The sequence below is a fragment of the Stomoxys calcitrans genome, chromosome 4 (assembly GCF_963082655.1).
Source record: "Stomoxys calcitrans chromosome 4, idStoCalc2.1, whole genome shotgun sequence".
Classification (NCBI taxonomy): Eukaryota; Metazoa; Arthropoda; class Insecta; order Diptera; family Muscidae; genus Stomoxys; species Stomoxys calcitrans.
Genome location: NC_081555.1, coordinates 20,740,491 through 20,759,996, shown reverse-complemented (window position 1 = coordinate 20,759,996; position 19,506 = coordinate 20,740,491). Strand labels below are relative to the sequence as shown.

Genomic DNA, 19,506 nt, shown 5'->3' with positions numbered 1-19,506 from the left:
ACAAATGTAAACAAAATTTCGGGCAGTTTTTCTTCTAAAGCAAGCTAAAAATAACAGCTGAAAACTGACAGAAGAAAGAATGCAATTACAGAGTCACAAGCCGTTGAAAAAATTTGTCAACGCCGACTATATTACTACTATATTACCGACAATTACTTTTTGGGCAACCCAATATAAAGAGATACAAAAATCCATTTTTTTTTTAATTTTTGTAAAAGATTTCTTTATTATTTAGATATTTGTTTTTTCTGTTTTTACTACACAATAAATATATTTATATAACTTATTATTTTAAATATAAAAATTTTATATTATTTTTTTTTTATTTGTCTTATAGATAAATATACGGCTAAAGCTTTTCTTTCATTGATGTGATGTTTGTCTTTTTTTGTAAATATTAATAAATTTCTATTTTAATTTGTATATATGTATATAAATAGATTTGTATCAAAAAATTGAGCAAGTTCTATTAAGGAAATTCTGTTTTTTTTTTTTCATTAAACCGTATTAAAGCAGTTTCTGGTAATGTACGAATGGTTAAAAACTATAAAATAAACAAAAAATAATATTATACAAAAAAAGAAATTTTTGATTTGAAATAACTTACTTTAAAACTCATATACAGACTCTGTTTGGGGGAATGTTTGCTGTTGTTTTTTATTTTCTCAATGAGATTCGAGTCGTTTGCTTGTGTCACTATTTTTGTTTTTTATAGAAAATTCATTAAAAAATTAATTTTTTGCTTATAAATCTGTTATGTTTGTATATTACAAACTCATTACGGCTTGGCTGAAGTTATATATGAAATAATTATTTTTCTTTAAATAAAGTTTATATTAATATTGCCACTTTTCTTATGTTTTGTTAAAATTTCTTTAAATAATAAATTTAGTTTTTGTTTTTAATATTAAAATATTACATACATGTTTATGATACTATTCGACAGTGCCGAATTTTTTATCTTATGATTTTTTTATAAAATATCCAACACTATAGGGAGAGGAGGGATATGTTTAAAAATATCGAAAAACCAAGTTTAGAGTATACAAATGCAAATATATTATCGCCATATAAGTGTAGTAGGCAAACGAACTAGTTCAATTGAACGAGTCAGTAAAATGTATGAACTGAACTAGATTGCATCATCCAGTTGTTTTCAATTCTCAATATATATAATCAAATACTTTTTTTCTTTCACACCCTTCACTAGCCACCGCTCTTTTGTTGTTTCAATCCGATGTGCGTATGATGGTGAGCTGACCAGAGATCTGCAGCGGTCGAACGAAACGCATGCCTCAACGCATCATGTTTTAATTTTTGAATGACTCAAACAGAATATTTCTATGTATTGAAAACAACGGTACTTGAATGAACACACAAACACAAGACGTTTAAGGTGGTGGGGGTTTTTGTATGTTACCGCATTTTGCTTGTGGGTGGCGTTGATTTAGCTTTTTTGCCTTTTTGGATGTCGAGTACGTGATTCTGAGTGCGAGTTAAAAAAATGATGAAACATTCAAACCAACCCTAAATTGTCATAAAATCTTATTGTGCATGTACTCGTAATAGGGTGAAGTAGTGTTACCGTTGTGCGACCAATGTGGGAATTTCCAACCTTTTTAGAGACAAATGACACTTTGAAACTGACAACTTTTCTGCGATACTTCCTGCAAAAGTGCGACTTACAAATTCTTACAAGACCCTGTCTATTATTTTTTAAGGGAAAGTTTTTTTTTAACTTGTTTTAATCGAATTTTTATGTGACCTTTTCTAAAATCTCAACGGTAACCCTGTTTTAAAAACTATCAACAGAACTACCAAGATAACAATTTCCCATCCCTGATGTTACTAAAGCAACACCGCAGCATCATCACTATGATTTTATTGAATGCTTAAGGCTCTATTACACGACGTGTAGATGTCTTATGACATGTCAAATTTAGTGTGATATAAACGAAACTAAAATATGACAACTAAGAGCATGCTAAGTTCGGCCGGGCCGAATCCAATATACTCTTTACCATGGATCACATTTGTCGAGTTCTATGCGCGGTATCTCTTTTTAGGCAAACAAAAAACATTGAATAAGAACTGTTATGCTATTGGAGCTATATCAAGTTATAGTCCGATTCGGACCATAAATGAATCGAATGCTGAACATTGTTGAAGTCATTGTGTAATATTTCAGTCCATTCGGATAAGAATTGCGCCTTGTAGGGGCTCAAGGAGCAAAATCGGGAGATAGGTTTATATGGGAGCTGTATCAAGCTATTGATCGATTCAGACCATATTAGACACGTATGTTGAAGGTCATGAGAGACGCCATTGTACAAAATTTCTGCCAAATCGGATGAGAATTGCACTCAAGATCGGTTTATAAGGCCCAAGATCGGTTTATATGGCAGCTATATCAGGTTATATACCGATTTGCGCCATACTTAGCACAGTTATTGGAAATCATAACAAAACACCTCATGCAAAATTTCAGCCAAATCGGATGAGAATTGCGCGCTTCTGTTCCTTAGTGGAATGTTAATGGGGAATTTAGTTAGTGTGGTGTAAAGTTGAAAAAAAGAGCTAAACAAAGTGACATAAAAACATGAATGTGGAATACTCCATATGGAGTAGCTGCAACGGCAGTCACGGACAATCAGCGGTATCGAGAGGAGAGTCTCAGTGAGAGACCGGGCGGCACCGGCTCATGCACAAATACTGATTGCCTATGATGCTCGATATGACAAGGCAGGTTATTGGCGTCTTTAAATAGCCAATGGCCACCCTGTACCCCCAGCAATCGGTTTTTTGGACCGGAACGAGCTTGGTCACCAACAGGAGCTTGACGAGGATCGCCACCTCCACATGAAAATGTGGCTGCAACAACAACAACAATGAACTTCTACTTTAACTGGGTCTTCATGCGAAATCTCCATGCCCGGGGGAGATGGAAATGCAAAATGCAAATTTTACCCATGAACATTCCACAAAGGAACAGGGGCAAACTTCTCACATATCAATGGGTGCTGTCCAATTCAAGTTTTAAACTCAATGATAAGGAGCCTCCTTTTTATAGCCGAGTCCGAAAGGCATGCAGCAGTGCGACACCTTTTGGTACAGAAGTTTTTACATGGCATAGTACCTCACAAATGTCGCCAGCATTAGGAGGGTATAACCATCGCTGTAACATTTTTTATGATGGTCTCGCCAGGATTCGAACCCAGGCGTTCAGCGTCATAGGCGGACGTCTGCGCTACGGTGGCCTCCGGGGGAGATAATATGGAGGAACTGATTTAAGGTCGATAAATATTACCATACTCGGTTTGAAGTCAATTAAGAATGCAGTGCCGGGAACTGTCCTAAGAGACTCAATAAATATGGATACTCCTCAATTCTGTTCGAAAATTGGCATTACGGCAGGTTATATTTTTTCTCTATTAGCGACTAGGATGTTCAATTTCCGGGTAGGGAGATTGTGCCCAAAATGTAACCCACCTTCACAGAACCCTCGATATAAACGGATAAAGTAAAACTAGACTGGGATCTTTATTCTTTGACTCTCCATTTTGCAGACTCTGCATACGACTTCGAGGCAGGGGTTTATTCAGAGTCAGACAATTACGATCTATGTTGAAGATATCGAGAAAGGAGGGGGATCTTTATTAATTTCTTAGGAACTAAGGAGTTATAAAAACTAGTCATTATGAAAGCTCTGTATAAGATTACGAGGCAAAGATGGCACCCAGACAGGAATTTTCAATCTATTTGGGACATTTATGTGAAGCTCAGAATTATGAGTTTAAGACTATGTATTCGGGTCATGTGAAATCGAGTTAAGAAGTCATACAGACAGATCATTTTGTAGGCTCTGGGTACGATTTCGTGGCAGGGGTGGCTGCAATATACGAACATTCAGGTGACGCTTAAGACTCTGTCTTAAGGTTATATGAAATCGAGGCATCTGGCAGGATGCATGTGTGGATCTGCGGTTAATGAGATAGGCTACTGGGCCTTGTTGGGCCTCTTGTCATCAGGGTTTGGAAAGCAATCAGGAATGAGCTGGAAAGCAATGGCTAACTTAAAGACATGGTCCATGTTACGCTTTACCCGAATATTGGAGTAACACTTTTTATGACAACTGTCCAAATCGGATGTAGTTCTTAGTTCTATTTTTGTCAGGGAAGAGGAGGTTCCGTATCCTATGGCTAGGGAAGCACGATATTGGTAGGGAGAACGCGGAAGCGGTAAAGCATCTCTTGTGTCAATACCCCTCACGGGTGGGATGGGTTTGAGGGATCTTTTGTTACTGTGGGTCTTAAGTGGTTGATTAGAGGAAATGAAGGTTTATTCAGGTATGCCGAACCCATACCTCACTTGACTTCTCACTCGCACTGGTTTTCTCGAACGGTCTGTCTTTCGCTGTGTCAGCTTGTGCAAATTTGCACAAATTGTTACTGGAAGTCATTTGCGTACTTTATTTGTTAGAAGAAGAGAGCGGGAGAGTGCGCGAGAGCGAGCAATTTTTTTAAGAGTTTAGTAATTGAGAGCTTGCAAATTTCTACTGGAGGTTGTTTCCCTGTTTTATGAAAATCAGCTGCTTAATTCAAATAAATAGCTAAAGAGAGCAAAGGTTATTCTTACTCTCCTGCAATTTTACTGAAAAAGTACGCGAACAGATCTAATATTATAATTGTTTCAAATGATGAACCACCAGATGGCGCTTCTTTGCGCTCCACATATTTATCTGATGTTTTAATTTAAAAATTTTTAACTATGCTGGTTTTTCTTGAACAATATGTTTTTCGTTGTATCAGCAGGACTATCGTTGTTTTAGTTGATAAAAACTTTTCACCACCAGATGGCGCTGCTCTATGCTCCATATATATAACTGATGTCTAAATTTAAAAATTTCGTATACATCTCCAAGCCTTAAGAAATTTAAATTTTTTAAGAGACGTTCTAGGTTGTGGGTGTCATAATAAAATCGATAATTTAGAATTTGCGTTCTTTAAACTCCATTTTCCTGATAAACTTGAACCAAATTGGGTCAAAACTAATTTCTATGCAGTAAAAGAAGGGTTTAACCTTCAAACCATTATAAAAGTGAATTCCAAGCATGCTCCATAAACATTGGAGTATGAAAATAGCTGATTTCCATTTTAAATATTTCAAGAATTTAACTTCCTCTCCTTTCCTTTTAGTGTTGTTTATCCTTTTAGCATACCAATCAAGATCACAGTTTTGTTGTTTACTCTCAATGATGACCTTTCTCCAGCATAACAATTTCTTCGCCACTGTCATCGGCATCTATGCCTATGCCACTGTGTTGAAAATTGTTATCATCATCCTCATCATCATCATCATCGTTGTCGGAATGTATAATTCGTTTCAAATCATCATCGTCCTCATCGAAGTAGGGTTTAATGGTCATGCCCTCTGTAAATGTAAGGAATGATAACAGAAAAACATTAAAATATGGAGATATGCCAACAAAAATCCATTTACTCACTCTTTATGGGAGATCTAAACAATTCTGTCTCTCCATCATCTCCCTCATCTTCGAACAGTTCCTTGCCCTTTTGTGGCAGCAAGGAGAAATTATAATAGGGCTTATCACCTCGATGTCGTCTAGCCAATAGACATTGGGCACACAAAATGCACATTACAACGCCGGTAATAATGGCCAAACTGGCCAATATGATGAACACAAAACGTGGCATACCCATAACGTGCTCATTCCTCTTCAAATGGAAAACCACATTTTTTACTTCAGCACCCATGGATGCAACATTGACCAGCCTTGAAGTTTCCAGGAATCGAGGTGCCTCCACCTTTAAAGTAACTTCTCCTGTGGGCACATTTTTCAGTATATAAGTACCCAAACTGTCAGTGAAATTGCGTATGAAATGTTTAACAATGGGTTTGACCACTGACACTTTGGCATGCTGTATGGGATGATTGGACATGTCCAGCACAAAGCCCGAAACCATGGTGGTATCTATTAAGTCTCCCAATCTGCCCAGGGGCTGTATTTCACTATGACCCACTATAAGGGTATAGGGAGCTAGTTTAATGACTCCCAAATCAGTAATTTCGTCATGTTTCACCACTGCCTTTACAACTTGGGTTTCGAAATTGGGGGCACTCACCTCCAAGGCATAAGTGCCTTCGGGCAGTATCAATTGGAAGCGGGCAGCATTTTTACTAACATTATAAACAGGATTGTGGTCTATGATGCGTATGAAAGCTTCGCGTATGGGCTGACCCTCGGCATTGTGCACAAAACCCACTGCCCCGGTATCCACTAAATGCAGGAAATTCTTAAGCTTTTCAATATTTTTACGCCATGCCGAGGTGATGTCCTTTTGGTCAGGCATACTGCAACAGGAGAGACCCAATGTAAACATGGGTATGTTGTACATTTTGTACAAGAGATTGGTCAAACGTTCTGTAATGTCGTGGCGTAAGGCTCGCGTTGAGGTAGAGGAGCACTGCAGGGGGGAATAATTGAATTCTGTATTTTCTATGTTATGGGCAAATTTCTCAAAGATTTGTTCTCCTTTGGGGTAACTGAAAAGAAGAAGGTTAATAATAAGTCAAGGATATTTTTTTTTACCAAAGGGGTGGCTTACCTTAATTCCGACGATCCTGTGGAGAAAGTCAACATTAAATCGAATCTTTGGTTTTCTAAAAATGTCAGCAAGAGATTTCTTCTCTTTTCGGATTCAGGGCTTAAAATACGTTCTCCCAACTCATTGCCAATGACGGGATCACATATGGAGTTGCTGAAAAAAAAAACAAGTACGAATACGAGCGATTAAACAAAAATTAAAAAATGTTAAAAATTTTTATTTAAAAATTATAAATTTAAAAAAAAATTACAAAATTTTATTTCTACCAAAATTTTTTTTTAAATTTTACAGTGAAACAAGTTGGCAATTGGTTATTTAAAGGCGTCAATAGGTTAGGTTAGGCTGAAAAGAGGGTGCAAATATTAATCAGCCCCATGCCAAAATTTACCTCGAAAATCTAAGTTAGGAATTCCGTGCTGCTTACAAAATCCTTTATTGTTTTCCATACCACGCCCCTAAGTTGGTTCATACCTGAATTTTGTCCCCACCTATGTGCCGGTATATGTTAGCCGCGAAAGCCGGGCAATGACAAAGGAAATGCTCCAACGTCTCATCATCTTCCCCTCACGCCCTACACATGCTATCACTTGCTGCACCGATTTTACATAAGTGAGCTCGTAGTCCTATGTGTCCCCGCACCGATTTTACATAAGTGAGCTCGTAGTCCTATGTGTCCCGTTATGGTACCGAAAGCTATACTGGCCTCCTTCTTACTTCCTTTCAGTAATAGGACCTCCCCATATGATTTTCGCCGTCCTACCGGCCGTTTCGCTGTTCCAGATGGTTACATGCGCATTCGTACCCACTCCCTTAACTAAGACTGTGTCGACCCGAAAGGCTTCGGGTTAACCAAGTTTATTGACGGCATTTCTCTGGCCTTCACTGCCAAAACGTCTGCTTTCTCATTCCCAGTTACTCCGCTATGGCCCGGCACCCAAACGATGCGGATCCTCAGAGAAGGCGTTAATTTCCAACTTACATTCCAAGACTGCTCATGATCTTACCGTCCTGTTTGTTATTGCCTTTATGGCCTGTTGATTGTACGTAAAGATGTTCATACTTTACGTCCTCGCGTTAACACCACACCACCTCACGCATTCCGTGATCTCCAGTACCTCCGCCTGCAGGACTGTATATTGGTCAGGCACTCTACAATAGATCTCATTCCCTGGGTTCTCAATATAGACCCCCAGCCCCACTCTGTCCTCTAGCTTTGATCCATCCGTGTAAAATGATCTTCCAGAGGGCAATACTAAGGTTCAATCTAAGACTATGCCGCTGGCAGTAGTCCTCAAGTATCGTCTCCGATCGGAAACTTCTCCTAGATTTTCTATCGTCGCCTCGATTATACCGCGATGGTATGAGCTGCTCCTATCCTCAATCCGCTCTCCTATCGCTTTAAGTCTCATAGCCGTAGTGGCTGCCTCGCGTTTAATCTGAATGTCTATGGGTCGGATATACAGATATGCCCTGGCAGCATTGCGCTGCCTCACAGTCCACCTCAAGTGTCGTCTCAGGTATCAGATCGAAACCTCTTCCATTTCTTCCAGGTTTCCTATCGACGTCTTGATTATACCGCGATGGTAGGAGCTGCTCCTATCCTTAATTCTTTCTCCCATCGCTGTAAGTCTCATAGCCGCAGTGGCTGCCTCACACTTAATCTGTATGTTAATGGGTCGGATATCTATAATAGTCTCCAGTGCCCTAGTGGGCGCTCCCCTCTCCTCCTAATGCTGGCAACATTTGTGAGGTACTATGCCATGTAAAACTTCTCTCGAAAGAGGTGTCGCACTGCGGAACGCCGTTCTGACTCGGCTATAAAAAGGAGGCCCCTTATCATTGAGCTTAAAACTTGAATCGGACTGCACTCATTGATATGTGAGAAGTTTGCCCCTGTTCCTTAGTGGAATGTTCATGGGCAAAATTTGCAATTTGCCCTAGTGGGCGTGATCCTCATCGTTCCGTCTATGCAAAGACAATATGTTCTCTGAACCTGTTGTATGGACCTTATGTTGCACTTTTTCTCCATAGCAGTCCACCAAACTACTGAGGCGTAAGTAAGTATTGGTATAATCACGCTCCTGTAGAGCCAGTGGACTTTCCTAGGATTCAGGCCCCATTTCAAGCCTACGGCCCGTCTACATAGTACCCAACATCTGTGAGCCTTCTCAGTACGCTCTTTAATGCGACACTTCCAATTCAGTTCCCTGTTAAAGATCACACCTAAGTATTTGACCTTGTCGGATATCGAAATAGTTCTATTGAGGAAACGCCAACGTCGTCAACAGACAGAATTCAGTTTTCTTTGGGTTAACATTCAGACCCCTAGGTCTAACCCAGACGTTTCCCATCAGCAAGACACATTGGGCCCTTCTGCATAGCTGGTTCGGATCCTTACCCCTTTAGAAGTATTATAACATTGCCTGCATAGCGGCGGGTTCAAATATCTCCTCAGTCAACATCCGTAATAGGTCATATATGGTGGTCACCCATAGGATTCGATCCCATAGCAGCCGGATTGAGCCTGATGGATTCCTTCATCGGCAAGGGCTGTTACAAAAATAACAACCCATAGGAGTGGCGATAAAGTACCACCCTGTGGCGTGCCTTGTGCCAATTTCTCCCCTATATTTATATCATGAGACCCCCAATTTATCCACCTGTTGCATATGGTTTATCCAGTCTCTAAGGACCCGGTCCACCCGGTACTGGTCTAAGGATTGGATCAATGTGTCGTTATTAAACGCCCTCTCGATGTCAATGCATACCGCTAGTGTGTACGTTATGGCATCGAGGGATTCTTCTATTTTATGCACAACCTTGTTCAGAGCAGTCTCCACCGACCTTCCCTTTACATAGGCATGCTGTTTGTATTTGAGCAGTTCACTGGATGTTCTACTCTTTATCATGGTGTCCACAATCCGTTCCATGGTTTTGAGTAGAAAAAACGTATGCCTTATAGATCTGTAGGGCTTGGGTATAAAAACCACCCTTGCCTCCTGCCAAGCTTTCGGAGTATATGCAAGTCCCGGGCACGCTTAAAAATATTGGCCAGGTGGGGCTCCAGATAGGCGTCAATAACTCGCCTTGTCATATCGAGCATCATAGGCACTCAGTGTTTGTGCAAGAGCCGGTGCCGCCCGGCCTCTCACTGAGACTCTCCGCTCGATACCGCTGATTGTCCGCGACTGCCGTTGCAGTTACCCTGTATGGAGAACTATCCACAACCTGTGGACGCGCCCGGTAGCTCGCAGCTAAGTTTCTCGTGACAGCATTGAACACTATTTAGACCGGACCTTAATGTTCCAGCCTGTGTGGTGCTCACAGCTATTCCGTGCCCTTATCATTGAACTTAAAATTGAATCGGACGGCACTCATTGATTTGTGAGAAGTTTGTTCTTTAAAGGAATTTTCATGGGCAAATTTGCATTACCATTAACGAATGGTAATGAAGGCTACCCAGGTGACACCGTGGGGAGGTTTGTGTCCATATTTGAGATGAACAAGACCAAGATAAACATGGATTTTGGATAGTTAAAACCAATCAGAACCGCTGCTTGATTTCCAACATTCACAATACACCCCAAGTGAAATTTTCAGTTTTTTAGAAAATTTGTATCACATGTTTTCCTGTAGAGATTTATTTTTATATATATTTTTTTATACTCACTTTTTGTTGAAAATCTTGAAAACCTGCTCAAAATTTTCCGTTATTGGCAAGAAATACAAAACGCTGTTTTGTAGCAGCTTCATAATTAAGGGTTCCCTTAGTTTGTAACCCTCAATGACATGGCGTACCATATTCATGGAAATTTCACGACCCAAAGGTGAAGCAGAATCAAAGAAGGAGCTTAAGATCAGAATTTTATATTTGTTTTCCTCGGGGGCGCCAATCTGAAATAGAATTCAAAATTATTAAAAATAAAGTAATTATTTAAACTAAAAGCAAGTGATTTCACTTATGTATTGGGTTGCCCAAAAAGTAATTGCGGATTTTTCATATAGTCGGCGTTGACAAATTTTTTCACAGCTTGTGACTCTGTAATTGCATTCTTTCTTCTGTCAGTTATCAGCTGTTACTTTTAGCTTGCTTAAATTATTATTATTTGATTAAAGTTCATTGTAAGTTTTATTAAAAATGCATTTACTTTCTTTTAAAAAATCCGCAATTACTTTTTGGGCAACCAATAGATTGATTTTTTAGCTATTATCTTTTTGGCAACACTGGTTTAAACAGCTCACGAAGGTTTTGTTTCACTGTCAAACATCTTCAGTTTGGTCTATAATTTAACCATGAATCGTCTTACAAACGGACAAAGCTTGCAAGTTATTGCATTTTTTAATCGAAATGCGTGCTCTGTTAAGAACGTTCATCGCGCGCTTCTTCCATTTTACGACGAAGTACATTTTTGGCTCAATGGGTGAATGAGTGAAGATCAGCCAGAAGCGTTGCAAGAGTTACGAATGCATCCAGAAAAAAATCACAGTTTAGTGTGGCTTACGGGCTGGTGGCATCATTGGACCGTACTTCTTTAAAGATGATGCGAATCGTAACGTAACGGCGAGCGCTACCTTGAGATGACATCCAACTTTTTCCTTTGCCCAGAATGCAAGAGCTTGACTTGCATGACATGTGATTTCAACAAGACGGTGCCACATGCCACATAACACGCGTAACAACGGACTTATTGAGAGCCGGTAATTTGGCCGCCTATATCATGCGATTTAACGTTTATGGGCTGGTGGCATCATTGGACCGCACTTCTTCAAAGATGATTCGAATCGTAACGTAACGGCGAGCGCTACCGTGAGATGATATCCAACTTTTTTTTGCAACACACGATGTTCGTCGTGCAAATTAAAAATCACTTCCACTGAATGATTACTAACTCTATTGTATATGTGCGTGTGTTTCTAGCTAACTTTGCTTTTATGTGTCATGCGATACAGACAATTGCCTTAGCCAAAGTGGCTATTGGCCCTCATGCAGTTCTCTGCTACTGACACAGCGGATTAAGAAATGCCATGGACAAATTAAATTTAAAACCAAAATTCAATGTGTCATTATTGTTTTTAATCACTAAACGTGGTATATTAAGTCAGTGGGAGAAAGTATAATCCGAAGTTTGTTTTTTTTTTTGGTTGTGAAAAGCGATCAGCCCAGTTCTTGCCATTAAGTATTTCAACTTGTTCTCATTTTACTTTCATTCTATGTTTACGTTTTCTCTTATTTGTGACATTTCTAATGGAGCCTTTTTGACATCCTCAATGTTCATGGCAACTTTACAATCTATGTTTTCGGCTTGCATGTGACCTTCTAATCTTCTATTATTGAGCCATGTTTTTTCGCCCGCTCCACCTTACCTTGATTAGTGTACCCTGACTTCATTTTAACCTTCTTACTTACATCTGCTGTCAATTTAATGGAGTTGTAATATAAACCAAACTCAGATTCTGCATAACCAAAAGCAGCTATTTGACCATTACGAGATTCAAATTCGGCCAAAGTGGATCGTAGTTCGGCATTTGTATGATAACGAGTATGCACCACATTTTCTATGATACGATAATCGTTGGCCGAGGCCCAATGTTGGGGATCATCACGCATTAGGGTAAAGTCCAAATGGATTTTTCCGCTGGCTGGCACCTCAATAAGTTCGCGTTGGGGAGAGAATCTGAAAATTACAACATTTTAAATTATTTTTTACACAAATTGACATCAAGTCCAACTTACCCATCAGCCAATACCGTTATATTGTGCACCCCCGGCAATGCCAACTTCATATAATCCCCATAGGTCCCACTGTAGGTAGCATGTTTGGCATCATCCAACATTATGGCCGCTCCTGGTACTGGCGTACCTATCGAACTACGCACAAAGCCCTGTGCTCCATTATGAATTTGTTCTATGAACAACAATAAAGGCTCGCGATTATCTTGCCAATATTTGGGTAACTCCGATGCCATGGGGAATTTATCACAACCCAATTCCATGGTCAATTCTAAAACTCCTGCCTTCATATAATTCCAGTCTTGCATGCCTCCCGTCACACTATACCACTGGGCGCCATTGGTAATGCCGCCAGGGAAATGTTCATTCTTAAACAAAGGACAAGGATTACCCAAATGCATGGTGGGATGAGCATTGGCATAGACCTGGGCCAAATGTTGAAACAAAGCATTGTCCTCGGTAGGATTCAGTTTATGGGCTCCGTTGGCCATGCGTAATCTGGTCATGGGATCATTGAAATCATTCTCATTGTCATCAAAAGGATAATTGGCCACCAAAGAGCCACCATGTAAATTGGCTGACAAAACAAAGGGAATGCTCAGAGTCCAATTCATAAGGGCCAATACCTCGGGTTCTGTGATCTTATTGAACTTATCTGTGCCATATTGATCGGGAAAATTGCGATTGAGATCAATATTATGGGCATTTGCTCGCCCCAAGGCACTGGACTTATCACCTTCTCTTGCCATTTCATAGCCATCCGGATTCATGGAGTACAGGAAATGCATGCGGGTGGTGTTTACCATTTTGGTTATGCGATTATCGAAATTGTAGCGCTCACAAATGTATTTGGTCAATAGGATGAGCATTTCACGGCCCACAGCCTCATTGCCATGCATATTGGCTACATATTTAAATTCTGGCACTCCCGGAACATGTTCACCCGGTGTGGCAAAAATTTCCATAACCCAAAGGTCACGGTTCTGGACGGATTTACCAATGGAATACAGTCTGGTTATGGACGGATATGAGTCAGCTATATCGTGTACAAACCTGAAAATTAAATGAAATGGAATGGTAATTTTTTTTAGAAAATACAAAAAAAAAAGATAAGTTTTTTAGAAAAAAATTTTACAAAATTTTTATAAAAATAAAATTTGTGAATGGGGTACCTAGGGGGGGGACGCCCCACCCCAAAACCTACCAAATATATATACAGACCAATCATGACAATATGGGACTCGAATGAAAGGTATTTAAGAGTAGAATACGAATCTGATACCCAAATGTGGGACCAAGTATTAGGGGGACCACCCCAACCCCCAAAACACCCCTAAATCGGACATATTAACCGACTGTGTTAACATGGGACTCAACTGAAAGGTATTTACTAGTAGAATACGAATCTGATATCAAACGAATCTGACCATTGCAATATGGGGCTCAAATAAGAGATACATTAGAGTAGAATACGAAACTGATATATATTTTCAGAGAATGACACTGAATGGCCTCCCCATTCCTCAAAACACCCCCAAACCGGACATGTTTGCCGACTATGTAAATATGAGGCGCAAATTAAAGGTATTTTGGAGTAAACCACGAATCTGATATCAACATTCGGGTCCAACTGCCTAGGGGACGTCCCACCCCCATAACAACCCCCAAATAGGACGTATTTGCTCACCATGTCAATTTGCGTCTTAAAGAGAGTGGAGCTCCCCACAGAGCGAACACATTTTCTGACTTTTGAAATAAGGGGTTTTGAATGAAAGGTATTTGAGTTTAGACAACGAATTTGATATCCAACTTCGAGTCCAATGGCAATATGGGGTTCAAATAAATGATATTGAGAGTAGAGCACGATGCTGATATATTTTCAGTGCTAAGTGTTTGGGGGACAACCCCACTCCCCAAGACACACCTAAATCGGACATATTAACCGACCAGGTCAATGTGGGGCTCAAATGAAAAGTATTCAGGAGTAGAGCACGAAATCGATACCCATTTTCGGGATCAATTTTCTGACGGTCTACCCCTTCCAAAAAACACCCCACAAACAGCAGTTAATTATTGACCATCTTAATATGGGGCTCAAGTAATAGTATGTGGGAGTAGAAAACGAATCTGATATCCAAATGTGGGACCATGTATTTACAAATTCACCGACCAAATGAAAGGTGTTTGAGATTAGAAAACGTATATGATAACCAATTTTGGAGCCAAGTGTTTGGGGTACTCCTCATCCCATAAACTCCCCTCTAACCAATGGCAATATGGGGTTAAAAAAAGTGGCATTTGAGAGAAGAGCACGATGCGGATATGTTATTCAGGGACAAGTGTCTGGGGACCACCTCACCCCGAAAACACCCTTAAATAGGACATGAATATTTACGGGTCAAGGCAATATGGGACTCAAATTAAAGGTATATGAGAGTAGATCACGAAATTCATACCCACTCTCGGGACCACGTTTCTGGGAGTTGACACCAACCCCTTAACCCACCAACCGCCACCCTGGGAGCCTTCTTACTCCCAAAATCCCCATGAGAATATCGGGCTTGAATAAAGTTTCATAGAAATGGAGTACATCTAATATCCAAACTCAAATGGCCTTAAACCTGTGGAGCGAATTCATGAATCAGTAAAGATGATATGGGATTCAGATAAAGGCATTTAAATCATTACTGTCAACAATTTGACAAATTGAATACAGCCATCAAGGAGAAGCGACCAGAATTGGTCAATCGTAAAGGTGTCATATTCCACCAGGACAACGCTAGACCGCACACATCTTTGGTCACTCGCCAAAAACTGAGTGAGCTTGGCTGGGAAATTTTGATGCATCCATCATATAGCCCTAACCTTGCACCATCAGACTACCATTTATTTCGATCTTTGCAGAACTCCTTAAATGGTAAAACTTTCGGCAATGATGAGGCTATAAAATCGCACTTGGTTCAGTTTTTTGCAGATAAAGGCCAGAAGTTCTATGAGCGTGGAATACTAAATTTGCCAGGAAGATGGCAAAAGGTTATCGAACAAAATGGCAATTATATATTTGATTAAAGTTCATTCTAAGTTTTATTAAAGATGCATTTACTTTCTTTTAAAAAATCCGCAATTACTTTTTAGGCAACCCAATATTTCTACCAAATGAAGAACACGTACACTGAATGAGCTTGCCTCATATTTCGCTGCAAGAAATCTGAACATATCCGCTACCAAATCTTCAGCCACACTGTTCACTACAAATACGCGTGAGTCGAATACTGAGCTGACTGTGATGGTCGATGGAGAAATGATTCCGAGCATCAAGTGTCCCAAAATACTTGGCGTCACACTTGACAGCTCCTACACTTTCTCCCCACATGCCACAGCAATCTGCAATAAAGTCAAAAGTAGAAACAAGGTCCTCAAGTCACTCGCTGGCAGCACTTGGGGTGCAGACAAAGAAACCTTGTTGACCACGTAGAAAGCAATTGGCCGGTCTGTGGTAAGTTATGCAGCGCCAGTGTGGTCACGTCAACTTTGTGACACGCAGTGGAATAATATTCAGATCTGTCAGAATGCCGCCCTCCGAACTGCGACGGGCTGTCTCCTCAGTTCTCATGTGGACCTTCTCCATTAGGAGACAAAGATCCTACCAGTGCGAAGATATAACTACATGCTGTCTAAGCAATACCTTTTGGGCTGTTATCGCAGAAATCATCCAAATCATCATCATGTGGATAGATATCCACCGCCCAGAAGCCTTAAGGTAGATCTACACGATCTAGAGCGTGAGGTTCAGCGCTACAAGAGAGAAACTCTAGATCAAGCGGGTCTGAACAACATTCATGCAGACACGGTAGCAGACGCGTTAATTGGCTACCGGGTGAATGTAGTCCTTGGAGAACGACCGCCACCCATTGCACCCGAAGAAATCGACCTCCCCCCGCAAACCAGAGTAGTTCTGGCTCAATTACATTCCGGCAGATGCAGCCGCCTCAATTCCCACAGAGCTAGGATTGATGCCGACGTGCAAGATGTATGTCCCGATTGTAACCAGGGACCGCACGATACACGTCACCTGCTTAACTGCCCGGCCAGACCCACTCGACTCAGACCCAGATCCCTGTGGACGCACCCCATCTTAGTCGGGGAGTTCCTGGGTCTTGACACTCAACAGAATCAAGCAGACGAAAGATAGAACACAATAAACTGCTACAACAACAACCAAATGAAGATATCCAACTATAACAACAAAACACACTTGTCCAACTGCTACTCTAAGCAATCGTTAATTGCCATAAGAGTAAATTTTCAATGTGAGCATTTTGCAGACTTCACTGTTTGCGACGGACCGTTCGGTTCATTCACACGTTTTGCGCTAAATTTGAAATAATTCATACAATCGGAAAGTGTCCGGCTACAGACGGTGGGGTTACCTGTTAAACATATGCCTGTTATCATACACCTGTATATATAGTAAATGTAGCACAAAACTTGTGAATAATTTTTTTATAAAAAAAAATTATAAAATATATATATTTCATACTAACTTTTCCAGGGCCACAAAATTATGATGCTCGAATTTGGTGGGTGTCAAGAACCCTCCATTTTTTTCAATATCCTCATCACTGTCGGCTCGTACAACTTTTACTTTGCGAAAATCACCTGAAATGAGAGCATAAGAATAGAAACTGAAGAAATGATGATGATAAAGAAAATCAAAAGGATAGTCAAATAGTTTAAGGATTATTAGAAATGAAAATTAAGGTGATTTAAATAAAATTTAAGAAGTTAAAGAGTGACATATGTAAATGATGAAAACCATAACCATAAGATTCTACATTCCTTCTCCTCTTTTTTGCTCTTCTATTCTTTTCGCATATCTTCACACATTTAAGTGAGTTTTGAGGTTTGAAACCACATTTAAGGTGCTCTAGGACACAGAACTCATGAAATGCAAGACAGGGGATGCAAAAATTAAAAACAATATGCAAAATGAAATATTAAGGAGATATTATATGCATGATGTAAATGATAACTATTCCAATATACGCCTTCTTACGTTACGATTTCAAAGATACAGTTTGTTGGTAGGGTTTTTGCTATATAAATTTTATTTATTAGCCATTTTTTGTTTGTTTGTTAGGTAATAATATACATACATCAATTATTTTAGGGTTAAAATATTGAATACTTGAATTGTTGACATTTTTGTTTTTAGGGGATCTCTGATATATTTTGTAGTTTTGTTTTTATTGATACGATAATTAGCCTAATTATACAATGTATATATAAATATATAGTTTAAAATATATATAGGCATGTTAAAAATTTTATTTTCAACAAAATTCCACACAAAAATATAGACACTTTGCTGCTAGTCATTCATAGATGGTATATATAAAGAAATATTTTTTTTAATTTTTATAATTTGATAAATTGATAGTGAAGTGAAAAGTGTTTTTATTATTTATAGGCTTAAAATATATTTAAAAAAAAAAAATTAAAAATAGTTGACACATATTTTTATTCTGATTAAATAAATTGGAGCTATTGATAAAATTTTAAATTCATATTTTTTTTTAATTATGTTGGATAAAATTTTATAATGTCAGATTATGTATTGCGAAAAAATGTTTTATTTTTAAGGAATATCCTTTTTTTTAAATTTTGAAAAAGAAAAAATTTTTAAGATAGCTTTAAAAAAATTAATTTTTTAATAAAAAAAATGATTTTTAATAAAAAAAAATTAAATTTTCCCAGAAAGAAATAAAAAATTTGGCGCAGAACATGTGAATGAACGGGAGGCACTCAGCAAACAGTGTAGGCTGCAAATATGCTTACATTGATAACTAACTCTAACTAACTAATCAACGATTACTTAGAGTAGAAGTTGGGCAAGTGTGTTTCTATGTAATACGTAGTTGAATGTTTTCATTTGGTAGAAACATATGAAGTGAAGTAATTTTGTTTCTAGCTGCACTACAAATGAAAATACTCTTAAGAGTATAGTATCAACATAGAAGACATACCTATTTGACAAATCCTACCGAAGAGTTTGGGTGGTTCCAAACGAAATAGCGATAAAACAAACTAGTCAAATGGTATTACAAAGCAAAAACACATTTTTCTGCCTAACTTTAGAAAACAAGGGTTTTTTGTGTTCTATTGGGTTGCCCAAAAAGTAATTGCGGATTTTTCATATAGTCGGCGTTGACAAATTTTTTCACAGCTTGTGACTCTGTAATTGCATTCTTTCTTCTGTCAGTTGTCAGCTGTTACTTTTAGCTTGCTTTAGAAAACAAGTGTAAAAAAAGTATATTTGATTAAAGTTCATTCTAAGTTTTATTAAAAATTAATTTACTTTCTTATTTGTATATAGAAGCAGATTACCCTATGGTATGCAGCCGGACAATATCCAATTGTATGAAAAAATAAAAACTTAATTTTTTAATAAAAAATATTTTTCTAATAAAAAAGTTAGCTTTTTTCGTAAAAAAATTATATAATAGTTAACTTAATATCTATTTAAGAAGAAAAAAAAACAACTAGAAACAATTTTAATATTTCAAACAAAAAATCCTACTGATAAGTTTGGTGTGGTGCCAAATGAAATCTCGATCTAGGAAACTGGTCAAATGCCATTACAAAGGAAACAAATTTTCTTTTCTTACTTTAAAATAGGGAACTTTACACAGGAAAAAAAATCACAAACATTTTTAAATTAAAAATTTTATTGAAAATAAAAATGTTTTCAATTAAAAAGTTAATAGAATCAATCATTTATTAATTGAATCTGATTTTTTTCAGTTACGATCGTGATTGATATTTAGGCAATTAATTAATTGATTCAATCATTGTTTTAATGAATCTGAACGTTTTTTCAATTACAATCGTGAATTTGAAATATTACTCATTTTCGATTAAAATATTAATTGTTTCAATCATTTTTTAAATGGAATCTGAGCAATTTTTCAACTACGAAAGTGATTGAAATTTTTGAAGTTTTTATTAAAAAGAAAAAAATATTTTTTTGAATACATTTTCATAAACATATTTAAAGTATTATTTTATTTTTTCTTATTAAAAACAAATAATTTATTTGTTTAAAGAAAACATTTTTTATAAAAAAAATTTATTTTCGGAGTAAAAAAA

The 19,506-nt window shown here is 38.2% G+C and overlaps 1 protein-coding gene across 4 annotated transcripts in view; it reads right to left on the bottom strand.

The window, feature by feature from the left end:
• Positions 1-325: 325 nt before the first annotated feature.
• LOC106093712 (carboxypeptidase D) overlaps positions 326-19,506 on the bottom strand; it is a 101,516-nt gene continuing 82,335 nt past the window's right edge. The window contains exons 5-13 of one of the 4 annotated variants that reach the window (XR_009398192.1): positions 16,902-17,016; positions 12,361-13,410; positions 12,034-12,301; positions 10,297-10,520; positions 6,627-6,779; positions 5,504-6,564; positions 5,219-5,430; positions 608-696; positions 326-544 (exon numbers count right to left, since the gene is read on the bottom strand). Coding sequence is in view for 3 of the 4 variants with exons in the window: in XM_059368146.1 (XP_059224129.1) it covers positions 5,249-5,430; positions 5,504-6,564; positions 6,627-6,779; positions 10,297-10,520; positions 12,034-12,301; positions 12,361-13,410; positions 16,902-17,016 (3,053 nt within the window). In the remaining variant the exon portion in view is untranslated. Of the gene's footprint in view, positions 697-4,770; positions 5,431-5,503; positions 6,565-6,626; positions 6,780-10,296; positions 10,521-12,033; positions 12,302-12,360; positions 13,411-16,901; positions 17,017-19,506 lie in introns of those variants that run through there. The other 3 variants (XM_059368146.1, XM_059368148.1, XM_059368147.1) reach the window with 3 other exon arrangements.